Below are 16,755 nucleotides of genomic sequence, written 5' to 3' on the forward strand. Positions count from 1 at the left end.
ACTGGGTCTGAAAGACTGTCTTTCAAAGCCCAGTCCTGCTACTTTGGGAAATCTGGCCAATCCCATTCACCTCGATCTGTACACGCACAGCCCTTTTGTCAATCCACTGCTGGATGAGGGCCTCCCCACGCCTTGCTCAGGTCGCCATAATTCACCGCGCGAAGGCGCGGAGCATCGACGTGGGGAGCTTAGAAGTGCAGTCCAACACGACTGTAGTTGTTTTGCCCCCGTCATTCGATGGGGGGGGGGGGGGGGGGTGCTGTGTAAATGATATGACGAGCCAAAGGATCAACGGACGACGAGACGGATGATCGTGACGGCAAAGGCGAGCGGAAATTATGTTTTTTTTTTTTTAAAGGGGCCAGTAGTTAAATATAAATGTCGCGACGTCGCTTGAATATTGGAACGTCAGTACTGTCGTGGCGTGAACATTTTTTGATGAGGTTTATATTTAGTCAACAAAATTTGTGAATCCGCTTGTAAATTCTTTGGGGTTATTAAATCCGACTATTCAATTTCGCCGTGATGTGATTTTGGGGCATATTCCGTGCGTGTGAATACATTTGGTTTATCTGTGCAATAGATGTACTTAGGAAAATAGGTATATGTGTGCAGTACAGTTTGTGAATAGAATTTGAAGAGGACTTTTTTTATACAATGCACGAATACATGAGAGGGAACATCTGCAATGTTGTGTGAATAGATGCTGGTACAGGTCACGAGGCTTAACCTCGATGCAATGTGCAATCAGATTCATGAACAGTTTGCGCGTGAATAGATTCCCAGTAAACCACATGCCAACAATGTTGGGCAGATGTTCGCCCAACGTTCGCGCAACGGTTTCACCCGCACGCCAACGTTGAGCCAACGTTGAGCCAACATTCGTCGTTTATCCGCGGTGCAAATTTTTTTTTTAGTTTTTACAATGGGCCGATGTGAGTGTAGGGTGCAATGGCTCACACAGCCTCCCGTTCCCTCCTGGTGTGCGCGTGTGCAGAGTTACGGACAACGAAGTCCGTGCCATCTCAAAAAAACCGGCGGGCTGCCGGCGGGGGGGGTAGGGGGGAGGTCTCCATCCTCCCTGTCCAGGTAAATTATGTTAATTGCAGACACGCATCTATATAAATAAACAAATGAAGGCTGTGCGCGCCGTACTTATCCAGGCTGTGATTTCTAACCGCGTGGGCTCAAGCACCCCCCCAACCACCACCACCACCCCGCTCCCAACCAAACAGGCAGCCGCGGCACCACGGAGTACAGGGACGCTCGCTCCATCCTCCTCCTCATCATCATCATCCCTGCCCCCCTACCTCCCTCCTCCTCCTCGTTCAAGAATAACCCCGCGACAGCCCCATCCATCCTTCTCTCGCTCGCTCGCTCTCATCTCACGCGGTCGGGGGGCAGCACCCCCCTCCCCCTAGCCGAGGTGGGAGCTTGCGAACAAGCGCGCAGGGTTTGTAAATGATAAAGTTTATTTGAAAGGGAAGGTCGCATTGCTTCTGCTCCTTCGCCTTCCTTCTCTTTGACAAAGAGGATTAAGAGCGATGCTGCTGATGATGATGATGCTGATGATGATGCTGCTGCAGATGTAAGCGGGCCCGTCCCGTTTCCTCCCCCTCCTCATCATCATCATCGTCGGTTCATCCTCCTCCCCGGTAAGGATCCGCTCCGCTCCGCTCGCTCGCCGTATGTCGTGAGAATTGAGCGGCGATCGCTCTTTGCAAGAACAAATGCAACGCCTTCGTTCGGTGTCGGCGTTTTGTAAAAGACGAAGATGGGTCTTGTCGCTACAGCCGTTCTCTCTGTGTGTGTGTGGCCAACCCGGCCGTGTGTCCATTAGCTCGTGCGCGTTGTGACTGCTCGTGACGAGACAGGCTGCTTCATGCGCTGCAGTTGCTGCGGATAACGGGGCCGCTGCTGGTGGTGGTGGTGGTGCTGCTAGTGGTGGTGGTGGTGCTGCTGGTGGTGGTGGTGATGGAGGTGGTGCTGTTGGTGGTGGACGTGATGGAGGTGTTGATGGTGATATTGGTGTTGATGGTGTTGCTGTTGATGGTGGTGTCGGTGGTGGTGTTGGTGTTGATGGTGGTGTCGGTGGTGGTGTTGGTGTTGATGGTGGTGTTGATGGTGGTGTTTGTGGTGGTGTTGGTGCTGATGGTGGTGTTGATGGTGGTGTTGGTTCTGATGGTGGTGGTGTTGATGGTGTTGACGGTGGTGTTGGTGCTGATGGTGGGGAGCGCGCTGCGTTACGAACCCGGCGATCCGAGGTCGATTCCTGCTCACACCGGTGACGATTATCTGAATCGCTTCCGGGCCTCCCCTAAGTCGACTCAACCTGAAACGAATACCTGGTACGGTGTGTTGGCCACCCATCCCCTCGTGTGCCGTGCCGGCCTTTGTAGGTGCTCCTCGCTAACAGCACTTGCCCCTACAGTCTGTTTAAGGCTATACGGGGGCATCTTTGTCTCGTGTTGATGGTGGTGAGTGTGTGTGTGTCAGCTGCCTGCTACTAATTATAAGGACACACACTAGGTGTTGTTGGGTGAAGGATGTTGATATCATTTGAACTTTGGTCTCCTGTTGGCGTTCGACGCCAAGAGGACGTACGGATGGAGTTGTAGGGTTTAGGAGAATGTGAGTTATGGGGGGGGCGGGGTGTTGGGAGTAGGGATGGAGATGACGATTGATGATTGTGGATGAACTATACAGGAGTTGCCTTTTTAAATTCAACACGTGATCTGGTGGTGATGGTGGTGGTGGAGCCGCACAAACACGATGAACACAAACACTCGACACGTTTGGCACTAACAATGCTGTGCACGTGGTGTTGTTGTGTGTGGCGTAAAGGAACAGGCGACGTTTTGGGCATTGGCCCTTACTGATATTCCATGAAATTGAGAAGCCAGTAGTGTAGTGAAGAGATGAGTTTCATAGTTTAGTTTTCATTTATTAGGTATAGCCCTGTGAGCCATTCGACTCTTGAATCGGGTGCAACCGCAACAAACAAAAAAAAACAAAAACGAACAAGAAAACATCTTAAAGTGACTTTGTGAGAGTTGGGTGGTTAAGAGTCGGAGACTCCACGTGTTTACAGGGAGATGCGGGGGGTCCGATTAGAATTCAATGTCAAACATGTTTACGATTGAAAACGCTTGTGAATAGGCACATGAATAGTGAATACTCCGTAGCTATTGAGTTGAACGGACACACGCCTTCGGACAACGCCCTTTAAACTCGCATTTAAATGGCAGCGCTTGGTGTTAATCATCGCAAGGCTGGCGTTAGTTCGGGTGGGTTCGAGTTTGGGGTTAGGGTTAGATATATATGAATGTTCAATAATTCTCTGAAAATTAGCGTTTAAACGGCGGTGTTTGGTGTGAGTTTGTGGGATGAGTGGATGTTGATGTTGCTGCTGTTATTTTCAAACGAGGCTCTGAACCCAATTTCCATCACTGTAAGAAGCTAATCTGGTGAGGGCTATGGTGAAGGTTGCGTGTATTAGTTGATGTAGGGTTAGAGATATGGATAGGGCGAGGGGGCCTTGCGTTGACTAAATGCTTAGGGATATAGATTTGTGTAGGGCTAGCGGTAGGTTTGGGTATATATGGTTAGGAGTAGGGTTTTAGATATAGTTAAGGATAGGGTTAAGATTAGGGGATACAGTACGGCTAGGGTTAGAGCTGTGGTTATGGTTCGGGTTATAGGGCTGTGATTAGGGTTTGGCATTCGTGTTGAGGTTGGAGTTGGCTAGCGGCTGTGTTTAAGAGCTCGGGTTTGGCCTTTGCTGGGGTCCTGGCTCCTGTTAAAGTAATGTGGAATTTACATCACTGGCTCGGAGCTGACTACTTTGATCTGCACCTCGTCGCTTGTGACGCCGGGCTGTCTTTGGGTACGTGGCTAGGGTTACGTATTTTTGGGTTGGAGTTTGGCTATATGAGTAAGGTTATATGGGTAAGGTTAAGTTTGCCTATAGGGGTAAGGTTAAGTTTGCCTATATGGGTAAGGTTAAATGGGTAAGGTTAAGTTTGGTTATATGGGTAAGGTTAAGTTTGGCTATATGGGTAAGTTTAAGTTTGCCTATATGGGTAAGGTTAAGTTTGGTTATATGGGTAAGGTTAAGTTTGGCTATATGGGTAAGGTTATGGGGTTTATGGGTTAGCGTTTGAGTCGAGATTTGGGGTTTGAGTTTAGGGTTAGATATAAAGGTTTTTTTTAATATCTGAGTACATGCATCAGGTTGTGGTTTAGATTATCAGCGAGGGGCTATGGTTCACGCTCTAGGTTGGCGATTATGAGTTCTGAATGTGTGTTGTGGTTAACAGTAACGACTGTTGTGGGATATTCGGCCGAGCTGCGGTCAGCGGTAGGGTTTGAGATAGGGCCGCAGGTTCGAGTTGTTGCAGGGGGGGGGGGATAAGCCTTGGGTGTTTACCCGTGCCAAAGTGAAACGTGCTTGGATTTGGGACAAAGGCTGTGTGGGTCTGTGCTGGACTTGGGATTTGGTGAAGAATGAGCTCCAACGATGGGGGGCAGGGTGAATTCAAGGGTTCCGCAGAGTCCTTTAATCCCAACTTGAAGCCCTGTCTGGGAACTTGCGTGAACCGCCGTGGCTTCGTAGCAGGCAACAACTGCTGCAGCCGACGATTCTCTGCTGCCATTTTAGATTAGGACGTTTTTGCAAGAGGGCCTTTCTTTATTGTTTGTCGTACGGTACCGACAGAAGGGAACGTTCGTGTGTCGCGAGCCGTGGGACACCGAACAAACAACACGGGACAAAAGCTGAAAAGTGTGCAAAGAGAAAAGCGCACGCTTGGAATTGCGATGAGAGGCAGGAGAAGGAATGCAGTGGGTTGGAGAAGGGTAACGCGAGTTGGAGAGACACCACGACCCCCCCCCCCTCTGTGTTGACTGTCAGGGCGAGCGAGCGTGTCTGGAGCAGGCGGAACGCGTCGCTAGAAGGGACGACGGCCGGGGTGGTCGAGACTTAACGCCGGAGTGACGGCCGCGAGGGAAGGAGGGAATGCGCGCCCAAGAGCCGCCCACCGTGGAGATGGAGCGATTAAAATCGGCACGGGCACTGGGTGGATTGTGACACCGTCAATGGGCCGTGAGAGATGCCGACAGCTTGGGGAGGGTGGGTGGGGGGGGTAGGACTTCATCCAGCTGTGGATTGGTGATGGCTGATGGTGGCTCAAAGCAGCCCGTTGCAACGGCGTCTGTCGCCAGCAGGGATGGTCTAATCTCCCATTTCTTTTGTGTACAACGTACATTAAATAATAGATGTGGTAATGAATAAAGCACCTACCTCTGTTTGTATGACATTGGAACAAAGACGTAGGTTTTTTTTTGTATATCAATTCGGCAACAGCTTTTGTGGTGCGCGAATTTATAATTCACGAGCTGATGGAGGTGCACATCGCAGAATAACAACATCCGGTCCCATACAACTGTCGCGTTTTGTGCATCTTCCATTATTATCACAGCCTTGTTTTGTCAGTCGCAGAACATTGTGACTTGTGCGTGGCTGTGGCGCTTTCGCCAATAAAAGGTGGCAGCAGCCGTGTGTTGTGGGCCAACGCTGGCATCGCAGGCCCGCGACGTGAGAGATGTACGGATGTACATTGACTTTCTTCCGCACCGTTACATAGCCAACCGCGCCTAATCGGAGGTGCGGACTAATGGCGATGGCTTGGCGGAGGGGAGGGGGTGAGTGGACCTTCATCCAGCAATGGATTAATCTGTGGCTGATGGTGCTCGGTAAGCTCTCTAATAATCCGACGTCTTATCCGGTTTGTGCAGACGCGAGTGTGCTGGTGCAGTGCTACCTGTCCCACGCCCAGTTTTACGCACTTCCCATTATCCGGTGCATCCGGCGCGATCCACGCACGTTCCACACACGTTCCCACCATCCGTGCAGTACTCGTGGCACAGATAAGAGGAAACGGACCTGGACAGGAGGAGTTCGCTGGTTCGAGCCCGACCCTCACAATGCCTGCTGTATATTTGGAGTTTGCGTGTTCTCTCTCTCTTCCCGTGGCCGCGAAGATTCTTCCTCTGGGTTCCTTCGGTTTTTCTCTCCCATTGAGAATCATGCTTTTAGTGTACCCCCACCCACCCACGTGGCGCAGTTTGTGCTCTGGGTTGGGCTTCTATTGAAATACAATAAAAAAAATAAAAAAGGAACGTGCTTTTAGATTATTTGGCTGCGACTATAAATTCCCATATTCTTGGTTCTTTTGGTAAAGTCACGTAGAAGGGAAACAATAAAATAAAAAAATATATTGTTTCCCTTCTACGTGACTTTACCGAAAGAAGCAAGAATATTGATCCCTGTAGTCACGAAAGCTTTAAATAAAAATATTAATTCCCACTTTCGATGATGTAAGCCACTTCACTGAGCTATCATGTGTTGTTAGGTTGCTTCTGAAATGGAGCTCATAGCTCAGCGGGGTTTTACCTGGTCAAAATAAATAAATTCGTTTATTGTCAGCATATTGATATTAGTATCTGAGCCAGCAACAACTACCGCCATTTGCCACGAAGTGGCGGTGATGTAACTACGGCGCTTGTGCCAGGCTAGGTGCACTTTGAGGCCACGCGAAGTGTGAAAGTTGACTGGTTGTTAGGGGCATGTCTTAAGTAATGTCTTGAGAAAATCCCGCTCCACGGAAGAAAGGCGACGAACGTGGAACCACCGGGGGGGGAGGGGGGGGCGGCAGGCGGAGGAGGACCCGGAGAGAGGTGGTGCCAAGTGGTGAACCAGGGATGTGAAGGACCGTGGAGTGGACTTAGAGATGTTCAAGCCATCCAAGGATGATTGGAGAAGGAGGGGACCCCCCCCCCACCGCATGAGTAGGAGAAATGCAGAAAGAGGGATGGAGAATATCCGAGCCGTGGTGCGGGATAAGAGGAAGTGAAACGGAATTGATGCACGCAGACTCTCGCCGGGTGTTATTCGAGCCCTGGAACTGACGAGTAGCTCGGAAGCGGTCTCCCTAACGTGCGACGTTCTTCATAGCAACCGAGCGACGTTATCCATAACAACCGAGCGACATCATCCATAACAACCGAGCGACGTTATCCATAACCGAGCGACGTTATCCATAACCGAGCGACGTTATCCATAACCGAGCGACGTTAACCATAACAACCGAGCGACGTCATCCATAACAACCGAGCGACGTCATCCATAACAACCGAGGGACGTCATCCATAGCAACGGAGCGACGTTATCCTTAACAACCGAGCGACGTTATCCATAGCAACCGAGCGACGTCATCCATAACCGAGCGACGTCATCCATAACAACCGAGCGACGTCATCCATAAGAACCGAGCGACATCATCCATAGCAACCGAGCGACGTTATCCATAGCAACCGAGCGACGTTATCCATAGCAACCGAGCGACGTCATCCATAGCAACCGAACTGTCGCGCGGATAAGAGGCGGTGATCCACAAGCGCCGGAAAACTAACCCTATTATCAGTTACACGGATAATGTGGTTAATAGGATCTACCCCTGGGTGTGCCCCTCACTCGGCCAATATCAAATCTGTTAGTGCCTTGAGAAGAAACGTCTGTTAACAATAACATTCGGCTGTTTTAAAAAAAAAAACATTTTTCAAGGCAGCAATATTGGAGGGGCCAAATGAACGGTTAAACTAGGCCTGTTAAGGATAGTGGTCGCCATAACTAATCTGCTTGTATTTTGTTTTTTATGTTACTCTTTACATATATATTACCTGCATTGTCCAGTTTATATATAAAAAAGCAAATCATACCGCAACCCTGACGTGCAGTTTGTCATGTTTGGTGAACGAAGCCGTACCCCCGCGCACCAACGCTCGCGATCATTGCGGTGTTGTCACGTAGCAGTCTTCAAAGGGAACTCGATAGCATATTTGTAAACCATGCCAGAACGTGGCTTTTTACAAAGTCCACGGCTTTGCGTTTTAAGGCTCGTGGCACCCCGGAGTTCAACAATTCCGCGTGTTGTGAAGTTGGCCGAGTGAGAAATCACTCGGCGACTTTTCATGGCCACCTCGTGTGTTTCTGCGACTTCTCGCGACGACTCTTAATATTACCACAGGAGTACTGTAACTAGGCTCTTTGTCTGTGACTACCTCCACTAAGATAGGCCAACTCGCTGCTGAAAAGTATTACCGATCATCGTACTGCCCTTTGTCAAGCCACTGCTAGATTAGGGCCATTCCTGAATCCAGCAGTTTGAAAACTCATTTCTTTCGAGCTGCTTTTTGTGTTTTAGTTTGTCGTCCTTCCCCCGCACCTCCCATGAGCACGGTTGGTTACGTACGGTGCAAAATAATTTCAACATGCATACATAGACTCACACAGAGACCCATAGTTTGTCGTCCTTCCCCCGCACCTCCGATTAGCACGGTTGCCTACGTACGGTGCGAAAGACGTTCAACATACGTATATCTCACTCCCGTAAGCATCGTGGTGGGGGGATTATTTGACCATGCTTCACCATGCTGGTCAGTGCAGGTTGGTGATGCCGCGGGGTGCATAGACATCTCCATATATATAAAAATAAAGTTGTGAATATGTGCGTGTTCAAAATGTTTAGCGTACTTCCCGACATGCAACAAACTTGAGATTTGCCATGTGGGTATTTTCCAGACTGTACACCATGCAAACATAAAAATACACTTTTTTTTAGGGGGGGGGGGGAGCTCAATAATGCATATCTTTTTTCCACGGCAAGTGAGCTGTGACGTCAAATCGGTCACGTGACCCACGCACGTGGAAGCGGAACGCATTGGAGTGTAGTGGTTAGCGCGCCGCGCTACGAACCCGGTGACCCGAGTTCGATTCCTGCTCGCGGCCACCACCGCTGACGATTATCTTAACCGGTCCTGGGCCTCCCCTAGGTCGACTCAGCCTCAAACGAGTAACTGCTGTGGTGTGTGAACATCGCCATTGGAGAGACAAAGGCAGCCGGGCATGGTGGATCCAAGTCCCGGGCGAAGCCGGGTAGTACAGCTAGTACGGTATAAGTTTCTAAGAACATTGCAACAATGGATTTGTCTGCACTGCCCTCTGCTGTCCACCACGTAGCTCCGCAGCTGCCTGTAGCAACCGGTAAAAAAAATATTCAAACAAATTGTGGCCGCCCATCCAAGACCGATGATCCCACATTCACACCTGCCCCCCGGCATCTGAGATTTGACCTTCCGCCACTTTGTTTAAACGTCGTGCTCCGTAAGCGGCATGGTCGCTGTGCTTTTTTCCCCCCAACGTGCATTTAATAAAAAAAACAAATAGAATTTTCTATTTCGTTTGAAAAAAAATGCGCACTTCGGTTATCATCTGTGCGCCTCCGTGGCCGCAGTTTGTCTGCGCTGGGAAAAATAATTAGGTAATATAAAAACCTAGGTTTTTGAAGGACACACTTTTATTGGCACTCAGAAGTAGAAACTTAATTATTTTGACCCCAGAATTAATCACGTTTGATGTGCTCAATAAAAGTGGGGGGCTCGCATAAAGAAAATAAAACATTGCAAGGATCATTCGTGATTTAAAAATGGGGGGGGGGGGGGGGTAAAATGTACGATTAATGATTAAAATGTAGTTAAAAATGCGAATAGGACCACGATTGGTTGGGACCTAGACCGATTTTTTTAATGGAATCTTGAATTGTCACGCAAGGCGAGTCTGTCTAGAAAATATCAGCTCGTTAGGCTTCGTAGATCCGAAGATCTTCTTTGGTTCTTTCGGTAAAGTCACGTAGAATGAGAATAAAATAATAAATTGATAAAATAACACAAATAAATAAAAAATATTATTGTGTTATTTTATTTTATCAATTTATTATTTTATTCTCATTCTACGTGACTTTACCGAAAGAACCAAAAAAGATGAATCATTGCAGTCACGAAAGCTTTAAATCGAAAGATCCGAAGATATTAAGCGTCAAAGATTCCAAAGAGTATAAACGGACAACAGGGCAGGTTCAATAAAAATGCGTGTAAAAATAAAATAATGGCAGCCACGTCGACGACGAGAAACTTTGTGAACTCAAAATCATTTGGCTCGCTCTGTGCAACGTTCGGGCGGGTGGCCAGAGAGCGCGCCGCGTTAGGCGTGTCCAGCAGACGCGGCGTTTCATTTTGTTCCCATCGATCCTGTCGATGAAGTCCTGTCCATCACTTGGCGAGCTTGTATGGGACGCACTTGTAAAGCCGGAGGGACAAAAAAGCGCCTGGTAATTTCAAAAAGCGTCTTCGCTCGGCGCTCTCGCCGTGCGCCCACAAAACTTCCATTTCGCACTTCGTGGCGATGCGACCCGGGGTAGGTGGGGGGGGCGTTTCATTGCCTGCAGTGCAGCGAGGCTCCCCTTATCCGCGACCCGCTCTGTTCAAATTTTATTTTTTTCCCGCGGGTCGGATCTCTCCGCCCACCCGCGGAAATTTCACGGAAACGAAGGGGAGTGACGTGGCAGATCCCGTCCGTCGTGCGTTTTGTTCGTGGCTGTGCGTCGCCCAGAAGCGGTCTCCGGAACCGCTAAATGTCCCCTTGTCCATTATGTTTAAGGATCAAAGGGTGCACCGCTAACCATTGACATATAGCTGCTATAATCTGCATTCACCCGTGAGATTCCATCTGGATAAGGGGAGTTGACCTTCGCCCTAGTTGGGAGGTCGCTCATTCTCCTCCACAGCCCCTCCCCCATTAGGAAGCAAACGTTGTTCCCCCCCCAGCTGTCTGTGCTGTCGACTTCCTGCCCCAAGTCCAGGCTCAAGACCTTTGTTGTCTGCCTACGGCTGACTGCCTCTCTTTCGCTCTGTATATATAATCATTACGCACACTGTTTGAGTACAGTGCCTGAACATGCGGTCGTCACTCTTAGACGCTGCCGTATGAATTATATTTCCCGCCTCACTATTGCGGATGAAGATGGATAATCCATACTCTCTGGTTCTTTCGGTAAAGTCATGTAGGTATAAAATAAAATAATAGATCGCGACGTTTCGATCGCAAAACAAGCGGTCGTCCTCACGACGTCGTGATTTATTTTATTTTCTACCCACGTGACTTTACCGAAAGAACCAAAGAGTATGGATTCCTGCGGTCACGAAAGCTTCAAATCAAGATGGATAATGTAATCCTATGGGTAGTGGCCCGTCGGTAACCCTGCCGTATTTATTGACAATTGTTGCTTCACGTTGCAGTGAATTGTACAGTGCAATGTCTACACAATGCACCGAATTGTCCACGCGTTTGTCGACAAATGGATTTTGGAGAGCGAGGAGGTTGAGAGTCTGACTCGAGCGACTCCCAGAAGTAGTTCTGCCGCGTCGATATCCGGTAACCTTCCGCGGCGTGATGTTGCAATGCTGTTCTCATGAAGAGACTCTCCTTATCCTCCTGACAAGAATTCTGGCGCGTGCGCGGAGTGAGTGGCGATAAAATCGACAAGCCAAGAGACGATGATGATAATGTTGGTCCTAATAATGAAAGGCGTTGCACGAATGAGCGTCGCGGAACTAAGTTCAGAGGCGCTTCTGTCGAATGCGTCCCCCCGTTCAGCTTGTGTGCTCGTCACAGTCACAGTGGCTTCCGGCTCGCATTAGCATTGAGGCAGGCCGTGCTCTACCCCGCAGCTCTGCAGAGCCAGCCATTTGTGGAAATTCCACATTTCCATGATGGGGGGGGGGGATGGGTGCCAGTGAGCTTAACCACAACGATGGGCCGAGTGAAACCCTGAACCAGGAGCCGCTCGCTCTTCCACTGGGCCAGCAGGCCGGGCGTGTGTGTGTGCGTGGGGAGCGGTGGCGCAGAATTTCGCGTGCCGCCCTACGAAACTGGCGACCCCGGTTCGATTCCCGCTCACGGCCCCCACACCGGTGACGATTCTCTGAACCGTTCCTGGGCCTCCCCCCCCTAGGTCGACTCAGCCTTAAATGAGTACCTCGAGCGGTGTGTAAACATCACCCGCTCGGGAGACAAAGGCGGCCGGGCGCGGTGCTGGCCACCCACCCCCTCGTGTGCCGTGCCGGCCTTCATAGGGGCTACTCGCTAACAGCATTTGACCCAATAATCCGTTTGGGCTATACGGGGGATCGTAGTCTTTGCGGCCTCTGAATGCACCAATGGGGGGGGGGGGGGGGCTGGGCTGCTTTAACAACCTCTGGTGTCTGGTTCGCGCGCAGGGCCTCCGAGGAAAATGGCGGTGAGTTTGAGAGACCTCTCCGGCGTCATGCTGCTCAACGGCATGGAGACGCAAGCGGGAGCCGACTCCCCGGGACCGGCCACCCCTCGCTCCCCGCCGGCGTCCAGCCCCGGCCCGGCGTCGCCGCCGCTGCCGCCGGCGCCGCCGTCGCCGACGCCGCCGCCGCCGCCGCCTCCGCCGCTGACGCCGCCCGCCGAGACGATGAGCACCGGCGGTGGGCCCGCTTCGCCGGCGCCGCCAGAGACGCTGGCGCCCGCGTGCCGGCAGCTGCGGCAGGGCACCAGCATGACGCTCTTCCAGCAGAAGAAGTCGCAGCGTCCCGAGAGAAAGACCTTCCAGGTGGTGGGCGAGACGCGGCAGGTGGTCTGGTGGAGCCGTTCGCCGGACAAGACGGAGGGGATAGGTGAGGGGGAGCGCTTGCCGCGGCGGCGGTGGTGGCGGCGGTGGCGGTCGTCGCGCATGTCTTTTTGGGAATGACTCCCGCCGTTACGCTGCACGGCTTGCCGGTGGGATCTCGAGGTTGTTGCCGCTTGACGTTGGGAAACGATGCGTCCACTATTGGCACCAACGTGCACGGGAGCGGCTCGGGGAGTTTGTACGGCACGATTAGGAATCGGTGTACGGTTTGTGATTGCCTGCGGGAGTGCTTGGATGCGCGATCGCCCGTGGCTTGATATCAGCTGGTTAAGTGACCCCAAGTGGTAAGGCCCACTGGCTGCCACAAATAATAGCTCGACGAGAAGTGGCTTATCATTTGGTAATGTATTGTGGCCAAATGCTCTTAAATGCCTGTGTCTAATTGTGGGGGGAAAAATGCACACGACTACGGGGAGAGACACACGCAAACTCCGAATATACAGCAGGCGTCAGGGTTGGGATCGAACTCACGACCTCCTGTATACCAGGCGAGGTCGTTAACATCTCCTAGCCACCGCGGCGCCCTAAAATATTTCCGCACCCGGCACACAGCATTCTGTATGTCTCTCGCTGAGGCTGTAGCCTACTACTCTTGTGCCCGAGCCCTGGCAACCTCCGTGTAAAGACGGGCGTCCCGCTCTGCTCCTGCGAGGCCGCTTTGTGGCCAGCTCCGTTGTTGTACTGCACTATGCTTTGTAGTCTGCGCCGCCCGCCTTCACCCACCCACGCTGACCGGCGTGCGGAGAAGTACGGTCGAATGGTGTCTCCCGTGACCTGCACGGTGTGGAGAGTTGGCCCTCATCCAGCAGTGGATTGACAACATGGCTGTACGCGCGCGCAAGTAAACCTTTGTATTTTACGGGGCGTCTAAATGCGAGCACATCTCAAGACGCTATACAGCAACGGTGGGCGTATTAAATGTATTATATTTCAGCCTGTTTGGGATGGGAGCTCATTTCATATCCCCGCACATGTCAGGCCTCCTATTAGCACGGTTGGCTATGTACAGTGCTAAAGAAAATGCATCATATGTACGTGCACACATCCTCCACCCACGAGAATAACAATGGAGTGGCCAGGCCTTTGTCCGGAAGTTCATCCATTGATCTTTGCTGATGACGACGATGATTAACGTGCACTCATTCCTTCGCTGCACAAAGTCTGCAGAGATGCGGTTTGTGTCGGGGGTTGGTGGTGGTGGGGTGGGTGGGGGGAGGTTTTCTTTTACAGGGAGCGTCACCGAATCGATGGCATCAGCCGGTCTTCTTCCCCTCCCCGTGTGCTGCCACCGCGGTCGCGTGCCTATCCAGTTTCGGGGTACGCGACGATGATGACGACATAGCCACGAGCGGATAGGCCTTGGCTCGTGATGGTGATGTGGCCCCGTTCTGTAGCCCTGGCGAAGTCCCCCATGGTGCCACTGCTCCGGCGTATCAACAGACGCTCCGTGGCCGGCGTCTCACCGCAGTCGCACGCGGCGGTGCCGCTCGGGTCGCCGCACTTCCGCACGCTGCCTCGTGACCTCCCGACTCCCACTCAAAGCGTTCGAGTGATTGCGAGCCGAGTCGATGAGTGGGGTTGGCGAGTGAGGGGGTGAGGTGGGTTTCCAGAGAAGCCCCACTTCCACACGTTGACTCCTGACCTACGGAGACCCGTTGGAAGGGGATTGAATACACCCGGGTCGACCGATCATTCTCTCTGCCGGTGGAGGTAGCGGCGGCACCGGTGGCACCGGCGACGTGTCGGCACTGTCTCTGTGTGTTGCGACGATGCCCGCGGTTGCCACGTCGAGCCCGGGATTGCTGTGTAGCCGTGGGGGATTTTTCTAAGGCGGATAAAGACGCTGCTGATTTATCGCTTAAAAAAATATTGAATTTGCTGCACTCACAACACGCGTGCCAAATCTTGTGGGTGTCTGAGTTAATTATATAATTTCAGACTAAAAACGGGATGAACACCGCCAAATGTTTTTTTTTTATATCCAGGCTTGGGGTGCAGCGCATGCCACTTGTGTTTGGCCACGTGGCGGTTAAACCTGATGATGCTGGTTGTTGTTGTTGTAATCACCGGCGAAACCTCACGGACACTCAAATTGAAAATCTTGTAGTGGGTTTACTCTCCACCACACCGGTGTGCTAATTGGCACGTTTTGTTTACGTGACATAACCACAATAAAACCTCTTATGGATAATCTTGGTCGCGAAAGCCTACATGTTAAACTGAACCAGAGTGCTTGATGGAGCGGCTGAATTTTAAGTGAGGTTTCAGTTTTTTCGCCCAGCGGCCGGTAACCGTCAAACTCCGCTCTGCTTGACAGAGCCCTCGGCTTGGATGTGAACCCAGCAGCTCCAGCGGTGTTGGCTCCCGCGTTGTCTCCTCCGAGCGGCCACCCTCCGCCGCAAGTCATTCTCCGTCCACTGCTGGATGCGCGGCGAGTCCGCGGGACAGGTCTCGCTTTGTTTGTAGGGGGTGGCGTGTCGTTAATGCCCCACCCCCCCACCACCGCATCGTAAAAAACAATCGCGTCACGGAGCAGGATATCCCGGCCAAGGTGTCGCTGTGTTTTTTTTCTTTCTCATTGTAGAAGGGGAAACAAACAACAGGACTTACAAAATGGGCAAAAAAAAAGGCTTCGACTTCCAGGCATTCTCTTTGAAACAATAATAAAGCAGCGGCAGCAGCGGCAGCAGGGGCAGCGGAGACGGCAACATTCGCGGCGGCGACGGCGCTCTCGCCCTTGACGCCGAGCCTCGTCCTCGCAGAAGCGGGGGAAAAAGCGCATTTTGGTCAGTCGTTGGGGAGGCTTTTGACCATACTTCACCACTCTCGTCAGTGCCGGGGGGGGGGGGGGGTTGGTTACGGTGGGAGAGGCGGGGGAGGGGGTAATCCAGGACCGTGGCCGGGAACGGACGCCCGGGTCGCCTGTTCCGTGACGCGTTTTCGAACGTTTTGCTGTTGAGTATTTTACGGAAGGCGCCTTGAGCGGGCGCGGGCATTGAAGTGCCTCTGCTAAAATGCACCCCGTTTACCCGCGTGGTTTAGGGCCCATGGTTTGGTAACGTATAAAACGAGACTCTTTTGTTCGCGGCCGAGGGGACGGCGGCTCGCACATGGCTGGTTGTTGTGGCCGGTTGTGGTTGTTGTGGCCGGTTGTGGTTGTTGTGGCAGGGGCTGTTGGGAAGTGGCGGTCGTGTTGTGGCTGCGAGCGCTTCCTCTCTGTCGGCGATGGCGACTGCGCTCGCCTCCGGCGATCGGCGTAGCGTGCTCGGCCTGGGCCCCTGGCGCAAGGGATGGCTGTTGCAGGGCGATCCTCAATTCTATAATTAATCGTGAGAAAGTGATCGTTAGAGAAAAACGAGTGATGAAAAAATAAGAATAGGCTTTGCCCCTTTTTGGCAATTAAGCATGAGGTGTTCGGATGTTCATACACAAAATAGAAGTATCTGTTGCGAGGCATCAAGTCTGCATTAACCACACGTACTTGTGGCAAAACATGCAAACAAAACATGCTCTGATAATATCCTTGCATTGTCTTTGAAACCGATTGGCCTACACGAGAGAAAGCCGACTTCTTTATGGCTGCTTCCCACCCGTGTGAGACTAGAGAACAACGCCAAAAGGCTTATTTTTTTTCATCATTTTTATACTGGCAAAAAAAAAAGGTCCCAGAAGAGAAACCCCCCGATTGATCATCGAAGGCGGATCATGAACTCAAAGTGTGGCTTTCAAAAGCATCTTTTTGCGGTGAAGCTTTGCTCGTTCTCACCGTGTTTTGCCGCCAAATTCTGCCTTTTGCCGAAGGCGTTCGGGCGCTTCCAGCGTGTGGCTCTCGCGCGGCGGGTTTTTTCGTTTCCACACTCGGCCCGTCGATAAATCTGCACTCGGGACGGGCTCTAGATAGATAGCATAATGGGCGGGCGGGCCGGGCGGGCGCCGTGTAAGTGAAGGGTCGCGCCGGCGTCTGAGAGCGTCCGCTGAGCCGAAGGACTTTTTTTCCCTCCCCGCTTCTCGCATCGAGATTTGCGTCCCCGTCCTCCCGGCTATGACCGGATGCTCGGTCGCCCTCGTTCAGTCCACGCTCAAATGTCGGGGGGTTAATGATGGGGGAAGGCGGAAGAGGTGACCCGGATCAAATGAAAACACG

General features: G+C 51.8%; 1 protein-coding gene across 2 annotated transcripts in view; it reads left to right on the top strand.

The window, feature by feature from the left end:
• Window positions 1-1,192: 1,192 nt before the first annotated feature.
• LOC116954188 (1-phosphatidylinositol 4,5-bisphosphate phosphodiesterase gamma-1-like) overlaps window positions 1,193-16,755 on the top strand; it is a 72,367-nt gene continuing 56,804 nt past the window's right edge. Inside the window, exons 1-2 of one of the 2 annotated variants that reach the window (XM_032974690.2) lie at window positions 1,193-1,655; window positions 12,175-12,597. In XM_032974690.2, coding sequence (XP_032830581.2) covers window positions 12,189-12,597 — 409 coding nt within the window. In that variant the 5' untranslated portion in view covers window positions 1,193-1,655; window positions 12,175-12,188. The remainder of the gene's footprint in view (window positions 1,656-12,174; window positions 12,598-16,755) is intronic. The other variant, XM_076052179.1, reaches the window with a different exon arrangement.

Source organism: Petromyzon marinus, chromosome 54 (genome assembly GCF_048934315.1).
Source record: "Petromyzon marinus isolate PM22_M1 ecotype Great Lakes invasive population chromosome 54, UKy_Petmar_22M1.pri1.0, whole genome shotgun sequence".
Taxonomy (NCBI): Eukaryota; Metazoa; Chordata; class Hyperoartia; order Petromyzontiformes; family Petromyzontidae; genus Petromyzon; species Petromyzon marinus.